Source organism: Apis mellifera, linkage group LG7 (genome assembly GCF_003254395.2).
Source record: "Apis mellifera strain DH4 linkage group LG7, Amel_HAv3.1, whole genome shotgun sequence".
Taxonomy (NCBI): Eukaryota; Metazoa; Arthropoda; class Insecta; order Hymenoptera; family Apidae; genus Apis; species Apis mellifera.
The window spans coordinates 5,241,696-5,261,753 of NC_037644.1; the positions used below are offsets into that span (position 1 = coordinate 5,241,696).

Here is a 20,058-nt window from a genome sequence, read left to right on the forward strand (position 1 = left end):
CTCAGAAATAATAATAACAGTATATCTTTCTTAATTTTTTATATAAATTATAATATTTAATATATCATATACATGTAAAATAATTTTGTTTTAATTTTTCTTATTTATTGTTTATTTATTTTATTCGTGTTTTAATTTTTTTCTTATAGGTCCATGTTGAAAACAAATATGCAAAAAAATTATATACAAACAAAATATTAAAAATATATTATATATATATATATATATATATATATATTAAATTTGAAAAAAATTTTTTATAAAGAAGAGTGAAAACAGAAAATAGAATTATATATACGTAAATATGTATGCAATTGGTGAATTTAATTTTAATATAATCATATTTAATGACAAATATTTGAATGTTTATACATTTTTATATGAATATATAATTCCATGAAATATACAATTCATATGAATTAACAATTCTTACATAGATTTAAAATTATTTTTTTATTGATTTTTTTTCTATATTTTTATTCATTTAATAAATATTCTAACACGATATTTTACATATATATGGGAATCGTAAGTTTTAAAAGAATAAGAAAATGATTTGAATTGTCTTAATTATTTTTAATTATGATTATTTATATATAAAATTATATATAATATAATTATTTATATATAATATGATAATAATTTTTAACATTTATTTATGTCAGTATAATTATAATACGATAAAGGAAATATGTAAATACAAGAACATAAGAAAATATTAAATATCATGTCATCATTGTGATATAACATATATATATATATATATATATCGAATATTTTATATTTATTAAAATTTATTAAATATTTTATTATATTATTAAACTAAAATAGTTTTTTCATTAAATAGTTTCATGAATTTAATATTTAAAATGAAATATAATCCTATTTAATATTCCATCGTCATATTTTAATAATATCAGAAAAATTATAACAATCCTGTAATCATTGTAAAAGTTAAATTATTTATAAAACTTAATTATTTGTAAAACTTTATTCTATTAACTATTTGTAAATTATTTTATTCTATTAGTCTCAAAAGGATTAAATTTATCCTTTTATTAAGAATTAAATTAAATATGTTTAATGGACAAACAAAAATACAATTGAAAAAAAATTAATTTTTATATTATATATAAAGTAAACAAAATAATTTAATTAGAATATCTGTATCTATTATTTTTACTTAAAAAACGTTTGATAAAAATTCAATGTGAATGTGATTTAATATTAATAATTTTTTAAAAATAAATATACATATATAGTCAACTATAATTTTTTTTAATAAAATTATATAAATTAAAATACATAAATCAATATAACTCATTTTTCCTTATAAAAAAAATGATAATTTATTTTTAATTATTCGTTTAAGAAATATTTTATTGAATTTATTTTAAAATATACATATATGAAAAAAATAAAATATAAAATATTATGTGAAAAATAAAAAACACACAAAACACTTGTGTTTTCATACTTCCCTTAAAATTCAAAATATTTTCTAGACTAATAGTTTTTATTGAAAGTAAATTCATACTTTTTTGTTTTATGTTTTATCGATTAAACAATAATTCTCTATATATCTACTTGCAAAGAATTATTAACAAATTATTCATCCATATTGTTTTATTATTTATTTTAAATATTTTTTCCTATTATCAAAATTGAATGAGATTAATAATTTAAAATCAAATTATTTTTTATTCTTCCACTATATCGAATAAAATACAATATTTCAATTTTTTATTTTCAATTGTATTATATTATATATTATGTTTCTGAATTATATTTAGAAAAATAAGAAACACACAATATATATATATATATATATATATTTTTAAATACAATGTTATAGAATATATAATGTAATATTATTATATATTATATAATGTTTTTTATATATGTTTCTTATTTTATATATAATTATAATTATATATAATATTATATAAATATATATATTATAAAATATGATATGCGTAGAAAATCACAAAAATTTTTGTTTTGCCCAGCATAGCATATATATAACAATCTATAGAAACAAAAACTATACATGCTAACAAAAGTCACAAAAAGAATAGATTTAAAAAAATTAAAAAATTATATGAGTGACACTTATATATGATTTACAATATATAAAAAGTTAAATAATATAAAGAGAATGTACAAAACATATCATTAATTTAATATTCATTCGAATGCCGATAAAGTTTATTTTCTTTGCTGGAGGCAAAGATGGAGGAAAAGTATAATGCAACGCATTAATTATGGCATATGACTTAAGGATCTGCCGTATTTAAAACTGTTTTGCCAAGATATGAGTATGATAAGTATTATGATCGAATATTATACATACTCATAAAAAGAAATTGCATGCAAAATGTTCAGCTGTAATAGAAGATCGATATTTCTAGTTGAATAAACTCAATTTTTTACGATGCTTATAATCTCTACGATATAATCACGAAGAACCGCCGACTGACAAAACGATTCATCATAAAAAAAATATTATTCATATACGTACGCCAAAAGTTGTAATATATTGTATAAAGTTGTACATATGTATTATCGATATATACGTATATCGATAATAATTACTCTGATGAAAATAATTATAATATAAAATGCTAGAAAAGAGAATAGAAAAGTATTTAAAAAAAAAAGATATAAATAATTGAATAATTTGATATAAATAAGTTATAAATATAAATAAAATGTAAAATAAATGTATATATGTATATTAATCAGCAATTTACTTTCTTGTTTTGAAAGGAAATGAAATATATGTATTTAATTTTTATTTAATTCTTTCTTTGATCACAATTCAGTTTTTCAAAATAAAAAAAAATTCGTTTCTTATAATTATAATAAATATAAAAAATATAATATATAGTATAAATATATAGTATAAATATAGTATAAATATATAATAAATATAAAAAAGTTAGAATAGGAATTTAATAGTTTTCTATATTTTATAAAAAAAATCTATTGTTTAAATAAAAAAAATATTTCATACTGTAATAAAAAAATTTTTAATTTTCATCTATGCTATAAAATATCTATAATCTAATTATAAATAGAGTATTGTAAACTTGGACAATACAAGTATGTATAATGTATAAATAATATATATATATGTACATGATGAATTTATTATATATATATATAATGTACATATGTATATTATAATATATAAATTTAAATAATTGTAATTTAGAATGTGTCTTAGTAATAGAAATAAAATTTATAAATTGTGCATTCAATTGTTAATAATAAACACATAAATAAAATAAGAAATAAATTATTTAAAAATTAAAAAAAAGAAATAATAAATAAAACTCTTATTACATGGAATAAAATATTTCATATTGACATTTCACATTACACTAAATATGTACATTATTATAAAAAATTTTTCGTTATTATAAAAAATATAAAGAAATGTTTAGTAAAAACAAATCATAAAATCATATTTTATTTGATAAACATGTTAATTATAATTTCGTTGTTGAAATAAAATGAGAATTATAACATGAAAAGTATTTTCAGATTTATTTTTATTTTGATCACTTTATTCATAGACATTATATAAATAATAGCATTACAAAAATTCACATATACTGCAAGAGAATAGGTAAGTGCAGTATTGTGTGTGGTTCGCTCAAGTTTGAAATATAGCACTCGTACGATTTTCGAAGGTATTGTTGATAAAATGGGCTGACTAAGATGCTTGTGAATATTTTTCACATATAAAATCTGATAACGCGCATGTGTATGCACAAAATTATGAAAAACTCACACCACGCGAAACACTTGGAGCTCGATGTCAAGGGGTCCCAAGAACAATATAACGGCATTACATAAAGCCAATCTTTCTCCACCTCTTTCCCAATACTTCAATGCAAATGGTTCGCTCCGGACTTACTTTCTACCAACACAATCCTTCTCGACCCCTATGATTTTCCTGTCGAAGAATTTTTCAAAGAAAAATTTTTTGAAAAAAAAATATCTTTGACCAAGAAATAGAATTTATTTAAAACTGTTATGTAAAATAAATATATATATTGCATATTTTTATATAAAAAAAAAAAATAATTTACTCGAACTGCATTGAACTACAAATAATATTAAATTATATAAAAGATAAAATGAAAAATTCAATTTCTATATATTACTGAATAAATTTATTAGTTTATTGCATCTTGAAAAATTTATTTGTCAGATTTAGATTTTAATAGTAATAATTAAATATTACAGAAAATAACTTTGTTCGCTATTAAAAATCATATCAATATTTTAAAAAAAAATTTGTTTTTATCTTGAATTGTTTTTCAATCTATTCTAATCTATAAAGAACTTAAATATAATTTTAAATTATTAAAAAAAAAAAGAAAGAATTGTATTTGTAAAATATTAAATTGTTAAATAAATAAATATTAGTAATGAAAAAAAATAATAATAAAACAATAATAAATAAAAAATAATAAATAAACTAATAAAAATTATAAATAAAAATTTTATAAAAATTATAAAACTAATAAATAATTTTAATGAATAATAGTTATTACATTATTAATTATGAAAGTTGAAATAGATAATTTTATACGATTTAATTAAAATTTATTTGTAAATATAAAATATTTCGCAGAGAAATAGTCTAATTATATTATTTTGGAATATTCCGTAAAAAGAAATGAGTCGACCTAACACAAATAATTTTTTATTCTCTATACAACAATATACAACATTTAACTTTCTATTGCTGTTCTCGTTTTTTTATTCAATCTATGTTGCAACACATATAGAATTTTATGGTGTTAAATTATGTGAAATCATAACTCGTGAACGTTGGAGCAAGCAATGGTATAACTGAAGCGAACGGCATTTGGCATTTCAAAATAATAATCAAGGTCTACGTCAATGATACATATCAGACCGTTATACCCCTTTAAAATTGCACATGCAAATATTTATATTTAACCACAAGTGCAGATGATAAATAGTGAATTTCCAAGAATTTCCTTGTTTAAATTTGAATTTAATTCTACAAATGCCAGAACATATCTTTTTATTTATAAATATTCTAAAAATTAATAAATACAGAGAAAATAAATACTGAATGATGAAATAAATCAATATGTCATGCCTCGTTTCAACAAAGCTAAAAGAAAAAAAATTTTACGTATTTCTTCATTTTTTTTTATATCTTTTTGACATATAATTAATCCCATCTATCTAAAAAAATCAAAGGCAAAAAATGCAAAAAAAATTTCATATAATTATTGAATTTTTTGAGAGACATTAAATTACAATTAAATATGATTTAACTTATTTCTGTAAATTTAACTCATATATATTATAAAAGAAGATCCTGATAAATCATATTTAATTTTCATTAATAAATAATTTTAAAATTGATTAAAATTTGTCAAAATTTATATTTTTTTTAACTTAACATATTAAAATGACTTTTATGTACTTTTTCTTTCATAAAATAATAAATGAATAAGAAATAGAAAATTAACAAAAATAAACTTTTTAAATTTTTTTGTCGTTATTTAATTTAACATTGTTTTCATATAAACTATTGAAAAATAAAATTATCCAAAATATTTATTTAAATTATTCAAATATTTACTACTTATATTATTAGTATATAATTGTACATGAATTTATATTTAGATTTGGCTTTAAATTACAATTGTTAATTTAGCTTGAACTAATTTAACACAACACCTAAAAAAAATTCTCAAATATGGTATAAGAGTCATTAAAAGCGAATTATCCGAGGATTCGTTAAGTTCAGTTCACTGACAGGGGGAATGAAATCTTCATACTTGTTAAATACAGAAAGTGTTTCGAAGCACGCTATCGCGAACATTCCAATTGCTAATAAATTTAGATATTGCGATGAAATCATCAAAATAATTATCATGTAATATTTTCATTTTTTGTTTGCAAGCAAAAGCAAATCTTATTTAGGAATTGTACGTAAAGCACGTTTCATATTATTGATTATAGGCAAAGAATAATTTATAGTTAGAATGTGATAGTAATCCATATGAATTGTAAGCGTAATCTAAAAAAGATAATTTCAACGTTTTTCCTTCTAAGAATACATGATATAAATATATTTTTTCAATTATAATAATATAATAATTATTAATAAATTATATTTGCAATATATATTCAATCAATCAATATAGCTTAATTAGCAAGTTTATAAATATAATTATTTTTTTTATGAAGTTACAGTTCATGTTATGTTAAATAAATATATATCTATATGTAATTATATATATCGCATATTATCAATCAATAAATTACAAATAAATATTTCTTACAAACAAATAATATAACAAATACATTATATATTAGAAATTTAAATAAAAATGTATTGTATTTTAACTTATATATTTAACTTGTAAACGTGTATCTTATGTTAGTTCAAGTTAAATTACTTTATAAACTTTGAATTTAAAAAAATTCTACATTTCCGCATCTTGTTGAATGAAATCGTGAAAGCGAAAAGAAGAGTTGGTGACAGTAAAAAGTTTATCAAGATATTCTGGATATATTTGCCGATGAACATCTTGCCAAACGAAGGAAAGAAGATGAAAAGTCCAAAGCTTACTCTTACTTTAAAACTAATCCTAGTTGCCAATAGTTCTAGCGAAGAAAGATTCTTCGTTTTCTTCTTGACATTAAAAACTTTTCTGATTTAGCTACTAACTGATGATAAGCCAACCGATTATCATCTAATGGACATTACTGCTAGTTGATTATACTTAAAGAAAAGAAAGTAATTCAAGTGTACTTTAAAAACTTAAAAAATCATGATCTACAATGTCTCATAATTTGTTTTATTTTTTCAGGATAAAATTGAGGAAAATATTAATCTATTACAATATTAAGTAAATAATTATTTAAATAAAGAAATTAAAATCATACTTATTGATTATATTTATAAATAATAACAAATATAATATCAATATCTATCTATTAAACTAAATATATAAAAAATAATTTAAAGGCAAAAAATACAAAAAAATAATTTTGAATATAATATAATTATATTTGTTAATATATTCTTTAAACTTGATTGAGAAAAAATCAATGAAATAATTCACTTTCATTTACGTTTAGGAATATAGTCCACAAAATGAAAAATAAGAATACAATGACAAATATATAAATATCTTCGTTATTTTGTATAAAAAAATGATAAAAATATTTATTTAATTTTTGTAACTTCAGTTAAAAGATTTTATATTATACTTTTATATTATACTATATTATATATGCAATGAATATATGCAATGAATATATGAATATATGCAATGATATTTTAAAATAAAAAAATTGTTGTCATTATTAGTAGTTAATTAGTATTTTCATGAATTTTGATTTACACAATTTTTTGCATCCCTATTTTATCTAAAATCAACTTCAAACTATATATAATATATATTTTTTAATCAATTTTGCATCAAAGCTTCTTGTTAATTTAAAATTGCAATTTCATGATTTCGTGAAAACAAGAAATTAGGATAATTCATTGAATTGAAAAAAATAATATGCATGAAAATATATCAGTTTCATTTTAATATAAAAAACCAACTATAAAAAAACATCACCAACATAGTGAAATATAATGATATTGAAATAGAGATGCACGATTCACTTCTTTTTAAAAAGGATTCAGCATTAAAAACTCGCATATCTCACAGTATATAGTAAATGTATATTCCTGAATATATATATCATATTTCATTAAAGTGTTATGTATATTCAGGAAATATCAATACTTTATAAAATAAATATAAATGGAGCTAGTGATAATTGCAGTATTCCTAATTAAAGCGATACAAACTACATCTTTTTTCATAAAAGTAATTATCTCTGAGATTGAATTTTTTTGCAATAATTTTTTTTTGTGATAATCTTAGATATTGATGATAAAAAAATTTCTGTACAATAATAACTCAATTATTAAAAAATTATTAAAATATTTAAAATTATCAATTATTAATTATTAAAATATTAATATTTATGTATTACAATAATGTATATATTATTATATATTAATTAATATTATAATATCATATATTAATATATATTATATTATTTATATATATTATGTATTTATATATTTATATATTTATATTTTAGATATTTTAATTTTCTTTTTTCTAAAAATTTGTACATCTAAGAAATGTCAATAATAATTTAATATATAATAATAATAATTTAACATATAAATATTAGAATAAAAATATTAGATGATTTAAATTTTATTAAATCCATTTAATACAAATGAAAAGAATAAAAGAATAATTGTATGAAGAAGAAAATACATAGATTTTGAATATTATTCGTGTTTTTCTATAAATATATTTATTGATTCAATTGCGATTATAATTTATCATCTTTTCAAAGCATTAAATGAATTCATTATTCCTTATCATGCATTCTATAATGTTATTGATATTTAATTATCTTTTTTCATTAAATATATATGTATTTTCATTTAGTATATTCTTGCTAATACATTATATTAATTGATTTAGTTCTTGTCATGATTATTGCAATTCGATAAATAAATGGTGCAATATTAAAGTATGTATATATCCGCGAAGAATATTAATATGTTAATTAATGAAATTCAATATGTCTAATTATAAGATCTAATTATAAGATAATTATAATCAAGTCATCAATGAAATATATATTAATCTTAACTGAAATATAATGCTTAATTAATGTTAATATGTTAACGTTAATTAAATTATTTCATTATTGAAAAAAATCTTTTTTAATGTTTACAACTTTTAATAAATTTTAATGTAAAAATTGATAATAATTTATTAAATCTATTTTTCTAGGTGATAATTTGAACAAGATATACTGATAATAATGTGAACAAAATGAATTAAAAAATTATTAGAATTAATATCTAATAATATTATAATATTATAATTATTATAATCAATATTATAATTAAAAATATATATTTTTTGATTGTTAATTAGAATGCCAATTATTGCTAATTAAAAACGAAAAAAGGATTACAAGTTAGTTAAATATTATGAATGCAATTCAAAGAAAATTGAAAAATTGTTTAAGCCATACACAATATAAATGAAATTAAATTTAATGAAATTAAATGAAATTTATATAAAAATTTATATAAAAATAACAAATCTAAAAATAACAAAATTAGACCCAATAAATAATCCTGTTACATAATTATATGTAATTATATATTTTAATTGATTTCACCAGAGCTCTAATCTTATACCCTATAGTACGCCATTAACTTCATTAATTTTCGTATAATATACACTTATATATATTTATATTTGTTCGTATAATACAATATTATTTAATTCCTCTAACATAATTGAAATTACAAATACGATGTTTTTTTATAATTATTATGGAATATTTAAAAAATCGATTAGATTTATTGACATTTATTGAATTAATTAAAACATTATTTGTTTTCTTGATTAATTAAGCTTCATTAATTAACTCTGGTTCACTAAATTAAAATTCGTTTTGATCAGATGAACATTAATTAGAGTACTATTTTTCATAGTTCATTTAGATCTGTAAAAATTTTCAAGAATGAACGATTTCAAGATCTAAAACAATTTTTTTAAAAATTGTAACACGATAATCATAATAAACCATTTTAAATACTCTATATTTTGAATTATAATGATTGTTGTTTTTTTCATTTCTACTTGTGTCTACATTGTTTTTGGTAGATATTATTAAACCAGTTTAAAACCGAAAAACTTAATTAAGATTATATGATTTCACGGAATACAAATATATATTTGTTAAATAACTGTTGGAATATTTATATTTAAGAATATTTAATTATTAAATATTATTAAATATTAAATGTATAAGCTTATCTATTCTATTTAATTTATATAAGTATGATTAATTTTTAATTTTTTATTATTTTTATATTAATTGTTAATTATATAGTACTTATTACATAAATTGAACCATAAATTAATTTCTATAGAAAATTATATACTCAAAACGCAAAAAATGTCATTCATGTCATTATAATGTATGTGTATCAAATATAAAGATGAAAAAATGGAAAAATTAAAGATTAAAGTCAATCAATTATAATTATAGTCTGATTATTATAATTTAATTTATTATTAATCATTTGTTTCAGAAAAAAATAAATTAAAAAAAATTAATTATTTTGTAATATATTACTATTTTATTTGAGTACTTAGCATCAGAATCTTTTATTACTTTAATAAGGTACATTGTTATTGTTGCATCATAAATTTTTGCAAATATTAAAATTTTTTATGTGCATTTTTCTTTTTAAGTATATAATTTAAAATGTTCAAGTGAAATAAGTTCAAATGAAATGAAATGAGTTTTTGCATGTTATAAATATATGGATATGCTAACTCTTTACACTCGAGAGATGACTTTCAGGCATTTGATTTGATGTGATAACTCGATAGCGATAATATTTATTTTTATTTGATTTCTTTAGAATATCGTTTCATAAATAAATTCCTCAGCTTTTTGCGTATAAGAATTACGCAAATTGATAAAATATTAAAATATAAGTTTTATAATTTTTATGTGAAATCATTTTAAGTTAGTTGTAAAAAATTCACCGAACATGCAAAAAAGTGTCACGAGTTATTGATTCGATCAAACAAAAGGCCTCGAACGCAAAAAACTAGAATATTATGAAAATAATATGAATATTTATATGATTTTTATTTAAGACAAGATGACAAGAAAATTAACGACTATTTTAGTTCTAATTTGTACTATAAAAAGATCAATTAATTTTTATATTTCACATAATAATATACGATACCAATAATTTTTTTGATCAGCTTATTAATGTATTTTTCATTTACAAACTTTAATGAATTTGAAATATATCATGAAAGATAATATATAGAATAAATTTCATAGTAGTATTACAATGAATTTCGTTTATATAATTCAATCATTTCCATTTATATATATATGATAATATACAATTCACTTATCAAATGTAAACTCATGATGATATTAATCAATATGTATAACTGATGAACTGAATCATCAAAATTAATAATTCATAAATAATAATTACAAACCCAATCTATAATCATTCGAATGTGCAGAATGCGAAAATAAAACAATTTTTCAGTGATTGAAATAATTACGAAATAAATTATTCGATGCTTGTTTAATCAATGCGTAATAAAAACATTTTTCAAATTTTTCACGTTTATGTTCATACGACTAATAAGAAAACTAAAGTTGTCAAAACTAAAATTGTTCTTTGACGAATTCTCTAACCTTCCAGACTTTCAGGAATTGATCCTACTACATACTTGTGAACTTCTGAAACTCCCTGTGAAAACTAAATAGGAAGTTAAGTCCAATTTCCAGTTCACTGCTCTTGAAGTTGGAATTCTGTTGAGGACAGCGGGTATGTCGTGACACAATCTATGGTGAATTTAACAAATGAAATGCGTCGAACGGCGACAACACGAACAAATTACAAGTCAAGAGTCAAAGAAAGTTTCTCGAGAGAAATTCAGTTAAACTGGCCTTCAACAGTAAGATTACTATCGAACTCGTTCTGTCAACTATTTAATTGACTGAAGAGTCGAAAAGAAAATCACTTTCGATAATTTTTAATAATAAAATCGCTAAGATGAATTGAAAATTTTTAATTTTTAATTCTGATTACCTTTATGTATTTTGCTTCTTTCATTCTAATTTGTGAATTACACAAAGATGTTACCGACATTTCCAAGAAATCATTAACGCTCTTTATTATCTTCATATATTTCACAATTTCGTTCAGTTCTATCTTCTGAATATTTTATTGTTCTATACCTTACAATACAAAAAGTAGGTCGTTTCACAATGTGCAATATTCTCCGAAAAATTTTATTTCCCTCTCCTACATTTGAAAGGTTTACTATTTGAAACTTTTTTTACTATTTTTTTATGACATAACGTTTTTTATCTTTGAAGATGATAGTATAAAATTATTATATTCTATTATTATAAATTAATGATTAATTTTATGAATTCTTATCTTTAAAATTTTTATATAAATAATTTATAATATTTTTAAATTTGTATTTTTGAAATTACAAAATATATCATGAAATTTTGATGTGTTATAAATTATAAGCAATAATAAAAATAATAAATTAATAATAAACTAATAATAAACTTAATAATAAACTATAATGTTTATTAATAGCATCATTATTAATAGTATTTAACAATATTGAAATTATTTTTTATAATTACATTATTTGTTGATATAAATATATTAATTATTTATTAAATAATAATTATTATATTATTAATAGATATATATTTTTTGTTTTAGTTACTGCAAATCATCCACCTCAGAGACCATGGATACCATTAACAAGACCGAATAGATCGAGACCAACGTGTAAGTACATTTAATTATATAAATTTATTATATAATATAATTATATAATAATTATATAATAACATAATAATATAATAAAACATTATTATATATTATTATATATTCTATAATAAAATAAATCTATGAAATATATTTTAATTCTTATAATATTTTTTAATTCTTATAAAACGTGATCTATTTATAATTATATATTTGATTTATTATAAATATTAAATAATAAATCAAATAATGTTTATTAGAATGAATTATAAGAGTAAAATTCTTTGTTATTATTTATTATTTATTATTTATTATTATTATTTATTATTTATTATTTATTATTTATTATTTATTATTTATTATTTATTATTTATTATTATTTATGATTTTTAATAACGAACGAATAAAAAGTATCTTTTATAGAAATATTAAAATTTGAAACTGTGAAAATGTCTGAATGTAATCAATAAAAATCTTTTATGGCACAAATCATTTAATAATTATTCCTTTTATTGATTTTATAAATATATATTTAATAATTTACTTTTTGTTTTCAGAAAATAATATTTTTTTATATAAAAATAATTATAAATGAAAATGAATAAAAAAAATTATTATTTCATTTTTAAATTTTAATTTTTATTTTTTCAATTTTAAATTTGCTCATTTACATTGTGAAGATCATTATATATATTTTTTTTAAGATACTGATTAATTTACTAAGATTAATTTATAATATAAAATTAAAAAGAAATACTATGAATAATAATATAATAAAATAAAAATAAAAAATCAAATTATATATTTAGATATATTATATTTTCTAAATATAATTACTTTAAAAAAAAGAAAAATTAGAATTAAAATTTTAAAGATTTTGCGACAATTAAAGAATTAATTTTATAAAAATTATTTTTTACATAAAAAATTTAATTTTTTTTTAATTAAAGGCAAATTTCTATTGCTATTAAAAAATAATTATATAATTGTAATTTTTTATTCCATTTTAGACGATATGCATTGAGTTAAAAATAATTACATCTCATTAATTACATCTTATATTTTTGCTTCTTAGAAATTTTTATTATTTTCCTCTAATTTGAAATTATATAATATAATAAAATTATTAATAAAGAATTTTTTATATAAATAAATATATTTTTATATAAATAATAGAATAAAACCTATGATAATAATATCGAAACATTCAAGTTCAAAAAACTAATATTAATAATTCATAAAAAAATTTTACTTTATAGAATTTTGCAACTTAATAAAATAAATATAGTAATAAACATGAACAAAAAAAAAAAACTTAAATTTTTATTTTATTGTATTAAAACAATTAATTTACTTTAAAAATTTGAAAATATATAAGACCTCTTATTAGATAATTTTTATAATTGAAACATAATTCCATTAAAAATTTTTTAAGAACTTCATATGAATTCTATATATATAAAAATACCATAAACTATAATTTTTTGGACCGATCATAGAATTACATAAGAAAATCTTTTCATAAATATGAAAATCTTCCTAGATTCGATATGCATGAACAAAAACAGACAAAAGATTTCTATGGCTCTTAGCAAAATTTTTATAGGAACATTTTCAGATCAGTATAAAGAGAACACCAGTTTATTTGTTAAATTTTTTTGAAAATACAGACATTGTTATCACAATGAGATGTCGATCAATAAAAGTAGCATAATAATTCTATCATAAATTTATTTATCAATCTAGAAAAATTAAGATTGAAAAAAAAAAACTAAAACTTTTTGGTATTCAATATTTCATTAAACTCTCTAAATTTCTCTTTTAAATCTAAAATCTAATATTATTATTATTCTTCAAAAGAAAAGAAAAAAGTTTTCATTGAAAAATTGCATAAATGATAATTTTATTTTACACGATAAAAAACTAATTACAAATATCTATTATTATTCTAAATTTTTTTTACTTAAAATATATATTTTAAAGTTAAATTTATAAAATATATAAATAAAACTCGGATTTGATTATATGTAATATATATATGTAGAACAATTAAATAAGCGATAATATAAATAAAAGTAGAAAAGGATTATTAAAAAAGAATTAGAAAAAGTTTAAGCTTATATTGTATATATAAAATAAAAGATATAGAATAAAAGATCAAAAAAGAATAATCAAATGTATATTGGTAAAGAAAAGTTTCGGATGGTAAAACAGAATTGTAGAGCAAAAGAAAAAGAGTAAGTAAAAATGGAGAAAAAATAAAAAAAAGAGGCAAATAAATATGCAACAAAGAATTATAATATGATAATTAAAAAAAGAGAAAAAAAAAGACAAAAAGAAAAATATAAAATCATTAAAAAGAAAAAAAGAAATGAAAATGATATGCTTAGAAAGATAATATAATATAAAGATGATAACAGAAAGAAATAAATATGATTTGATAATGGAAAAAAAAGAAAAAGAGAATAGATAAAAAATATATATATAAAAGTATTAATATATATATATATATATATATATATATATATATATATATATATATATATATATTAAAGTACTAAAAATTTGCATAAGAAGGAAAAGGAAAAAAGTATAATATGTAAATCAAATAAAATAAATATAGAAGACTTTACAATAAAAAATAGAAAGGAAAATGTCAAATTTGAAAAAATTTAAAAAGAAAATGAATAAGATGGAAAAGTTAAAAAGTTAAAAACAAAAGAAGAATATAATGATAAAAGAATTGGATACGGGACTATGAAAGAAGAAAAAAGTGGAAAAAGTTTATGGAGATGGAATTGAAAGTTAATTATAAAATAGATTGAACTAGAATAATAGAAGCAATAAAACAATCGTTGCAAGAATAAAAAAAAATGATAAAAAAAAAACATTTTTGAAAAAAATAATTTATTAATCATAGTTTATATTATAGTAAATATAATTGGTAAAAACAAAGAGCAACAATAAATACAAATTAAGATAGATTAAAAAATCAAAAAATCAAATATAAAAGAAAAAAAAATAAACAAAAAATAGATCCAAAAATTAGAAAAAATTATTATTTTGGAATATTGTAGGTTTAAATAAGGATAAGAAATTTTTTTGATTTATTAAAGAATTGATTTTGATTTTTTGACTTTGACGGAAAACGTGAATTGAAAGAAATAATTGGAAAAAAATAAAAAGCAAACTATTACAGAAAGGCAATATACGAAAATGTCAATCAACAATAAAGATAAAAAAAAACTAAGAAATATTACAACAAATATTACAACAAAAATAGAAGAAAGTAAAAGAAGAAAAATGAAAGAAAAAAAAAAGAATTATACAAAAATTATATAAAAGAATAATATATATAAAAGAAATATATAAAAAAAATAAATATATAAAAGAAAATAATTATAAATGAAAAAATATAAAACATATGGATCATATATTGTAGAAAAGATAGAAAGACAGAAAAAATATAAAAAAGATATAAAAATATAAAGAAATGAAAGTAAAATATAATAAGAGCAATAAGAAAATAAATTAATAATTGAGAGTGGCATTTAATAATTTATTTTCATGTTTTATAATATAAAAATTAAAAAGAAAAAATATAAAATAAAAAAACAAGAAAATAAGATAGAAAAATTTCGAAAAATAAAAAAGTCTATAGAAAGAGTAAATATTCAAAATAGGAAAAAATTTACATATTTATATATTTACAATATAGGTACAGAGTCATAGATTATGTATACAACAACAATATAATAGGGAAATAGAAGTTTAAAATAGAAAATAAAGTTAAACTATTTGCTACTATTTACTGAATTAAAAAGGAAAAAAATAAAAAAAAAGGGGAGGAAGAAACAATAAAAGAAAAGAGATAGAATCCGATGACAAGCAAAAAAAATATAAAAAAAATACAAAAGATTAAAATTTTAGCACAATGAAAATAAAGAAGAAATGACAGAAATTATAAGAAAATTATAGTATTGAATACAATTTTTAAACATTATGCAACAATTATAAATGAAAGATTAAAGATAGAAATAAAACAAAAAAGATCCTAAAAGACATTCAAAAGAGAATTTAAGAAAATTAGATATATGATAGATAATCTATATATTCTACAATTTATAATAAAAAGAGGAATAAGAAAGAAAAAAAATAAAATATCTTCTTTTTGGATTGCTTTTAATAATGTAAATTGAAAGAAACGAGAAGATTTAAAAAAAAAAGAAACAAAGAAAAAATTAATAGAAAGAAAAAGAGAGATATTACATTAGGAAATGAAAAATAATAATAAAGAAATGTAAAGTAAAAAAAATTAAAAAAGAAGTAAACAGGAATACTATTTATATTCTGCATTATAAATTGCATTTAAGGAAAAGACATTTAAATAGACATTAATAATTGAAATTTTATATGAAAATTAAAATTCTATTATTATTTATTAAATAAACTATAATAATAATATAATATTTTATATATTATAAATATATATTATTAAATATATATACAATACATAAATGATGTAATAATAATAACTAATAAGAAAAAAAATATGAAAAAAATAAGAGATATATGATAATTAGATTTAGATGAGAGAAAAAAAACTAAGAATAAATCTAAGAATAATATGAATAGAAAATTTGGAAGAACAAGAACCAAGATTAGATAAAAAATATTGAAAAAAAAGATAATGAAAAAAACAAAAACATATAATAAATTAGGAAAGATAGAATCTAAATAAAAATAATTTTATTTAGAAAAATTATATAATTTAAAATTAAGAATATACAGCCATAAAAAATTAGTGGAAAAAAAAAGTACATAATTGCAAAATACATGATGGATAAACATATGATAAGATAAAAAAATATATGGATATTATAATAATAGATATAAACTTATAAAAAGCAATAAAATATTGAAATATTTCACAAATAAATCTAATAAAAAATTTCAAAGATTAATTATAAGAATAAGATGTGAAAATATGAAGAATATAATAAGTATTGACTGAAAAAAAAGAATAGAAAATATAAATTGAATAAATTGAATAATTTCAATTGTTAATAGAAGATTGTGAAAATATAAGAAAAATTGAATATATATAAATTGGAACAAATAATAAAAGAAAAAAATTATAAAAAAATAATTGATTAAAGACATTAATATGAAAAAAAAAGAAAGAAAAAAGAAAAAACGAAAGAAGGAATAAAAAGTTTAATCTAACAGTTTATATATATATATATATATATATATATATATATATATATATATATATATATATATATACATATATATATAATATAATAAATATTTTTATTAATTGGTGAATTTGAAAATATTAATAAAAAATTTCATCATTAATTTTATTTTTAAAATAAATGGAATAATAATAAATAATAAAAAAAACATATTTTTACCAATAAATGAAAAATTTTATCTTATAATAACAATAATATTACAATTAATAAGACTTTAAGTATTGTAATAATTGAATTTTTTATTTTATTATTTTCTCTAAATTTTTATTATTATTTCATTATTATATTATTGTTTATTTCATCAATAGAAAAGTTCACTTGATACAGTTATAAATTGCATTTATTTGAGTCTTAGTAATCGATTGATAACAAACTAATAGATTTTTCTAAAGTTTCTGATTATTAAAATACCGTTATCTTTGCCTATCTTTCATCTTGATCCTGAAGAAACACGTAGAATTATTTGAAATTTGCTGGTCGTGATAAGTCAGTACGTGCAACAACGCGGAATGAGACTAACGACTATGCCAGCAGGACCGTGCAAATTACTTCTTGCACTTCTCACGACGACCCTGACAATCATAATCATTATAGACTGTGCACGAACAGTCGTTGCATGTATTCTTTGGTAGACAAAGTAATTATGGATCATTATCATTCCTATGTTTATAACAGCATAATTAGATTCTTATTAGAATTATTGTTATACGCGTAATCATTACTATTGTCACTTTCATTTTTGTTACAATTAGTATGATTAATTCAGTCTCATTAATTCAGTCTCTCTTTTACTAATAACTTTATTATTGTTGTTACTTTGTTATTGTATTTATCATTGTATTATTATTGTTTTTTTAAATAAATATGTAATACAAGAAATTAAATTATTAGTAATTTTAAATTATTGATATCTAATGTATTATTAATAATTCTTTGAGTAAACAAAACAAAAACAAAATATCAGATTTTGTTTTATATGAGAGTTTTAATAAGAGATTTTAAAAATACAGGATAATATTGTATAATATTGCATAATAATATGTTAGAAATATTATGCTGTTTCATTTAATTAATAAATAATTAAAAAATAAAATATTTTTTATATTTTTTTTATATATGATAAGTAATTAACAAAAATATGGTATAAATAAAAAAAATTTTTTGATAATTTTTGAAAAATATAATTATAAAATCTGTTTTATCAATATGAATGATAAAAAAGACTACACAATGAAAAATCGAATCTAAAACTTCAGTAAAATTTAAATTCAATATTTTTAATTTATTTGATTCAGATTTTTTATTAGTTCTTTCTTAAAAAATCATTTTTCAGAAATCTTTTTAATAACATTCTTGGCTTTTTGCAAATAGAAAATTATAGATTAATAAATTAAGAATGTAAATTAAATAAATCTGTTCAGATTTTTTGAGACAGCTTTGATGACTATTGAGACAGATTATGGCATCAATGACCTTGAAAATGCTGTTTCTAAACCATGAATGGAATTACAAACATTTTCATAGTTTATATCGCTGTTATTGTCAGCTACATAATTTATATGCAAATTGCGTCATAAAATCTTTTCATCGAATACGAAATAAAAACAATGTCGATAATTTAGCAACTGAAATCTATTTTTGAATAATTATAATCTATATTTATTATTATTATTATGAATTTCAATAAAACGTATTAGACTGTATGAACAAAAATGTTTCAATTTTTCTACAAACGATTCTTAAATATAAAATTTCAATCTGTTTTTATTCTCCCTTAAAGTTTTTTTTTATTAATATATTCGAATTTTTAATATATTCATGACGATGTCTCATGATAAAAATTGAATGCCAAAAATAAAGTGTTGTCTATTTGTAAAAAAGATAAACAAATGAAAAATAAATGAGAACTGAATATAAATAACAACAATATAAATAACAAGGTTAGAAATTTCATCATGTTCGAAATAATCATTAAGATATTAAAACAAAAAGTTGATGGAAATATATGTATAATTTGAACATATTTAATCAAAAATTCATATAAATATACATTCAATTTTTAAAATCATCATTCTTTTTTCAATTTATATATAAGTCATTGTTCAAAAGCCTAAAGATGAGATTTCATATAAGCGTTAAATATTACAATATAATATATTTATATTACAATATAAAATAATGTTTTTATATAAGATCTTCAAAATTATTTGCATCCACAAACAATTTATATTTATTTTCAAAATTTTAATTCGATATTTATAATAATTTATATTTTTATATTTATTTTATATTAATTTATATTTATTTTATTTTTATATTTATTTATATTTAGAAATATTATTTCGA

General features: G+C 18.0%; 1 protein-coding gene across 1 annotated transcript in view; it reads left to right on the plus strand.

Moving 5' to 3' along the window:
* Positions 1-20,058, plus strand: part of LOC412552 (CCR4-NOT transcription complex subunit 6-like) — a 91,783-nt gene that overhangs the window by 53,463 nt on the left and 18,262 nt on the right. The window contains exon 2 of the mRNA XM_026441708.1: positions 12,404-12,472. Coding sequence (XP_026297493.1) covers positions 12,404-12,472 — 69 coding nt within the window. The remainder of the gene's footprint in view (positions 1-12,403; positions 12,473-20,058) is intronic.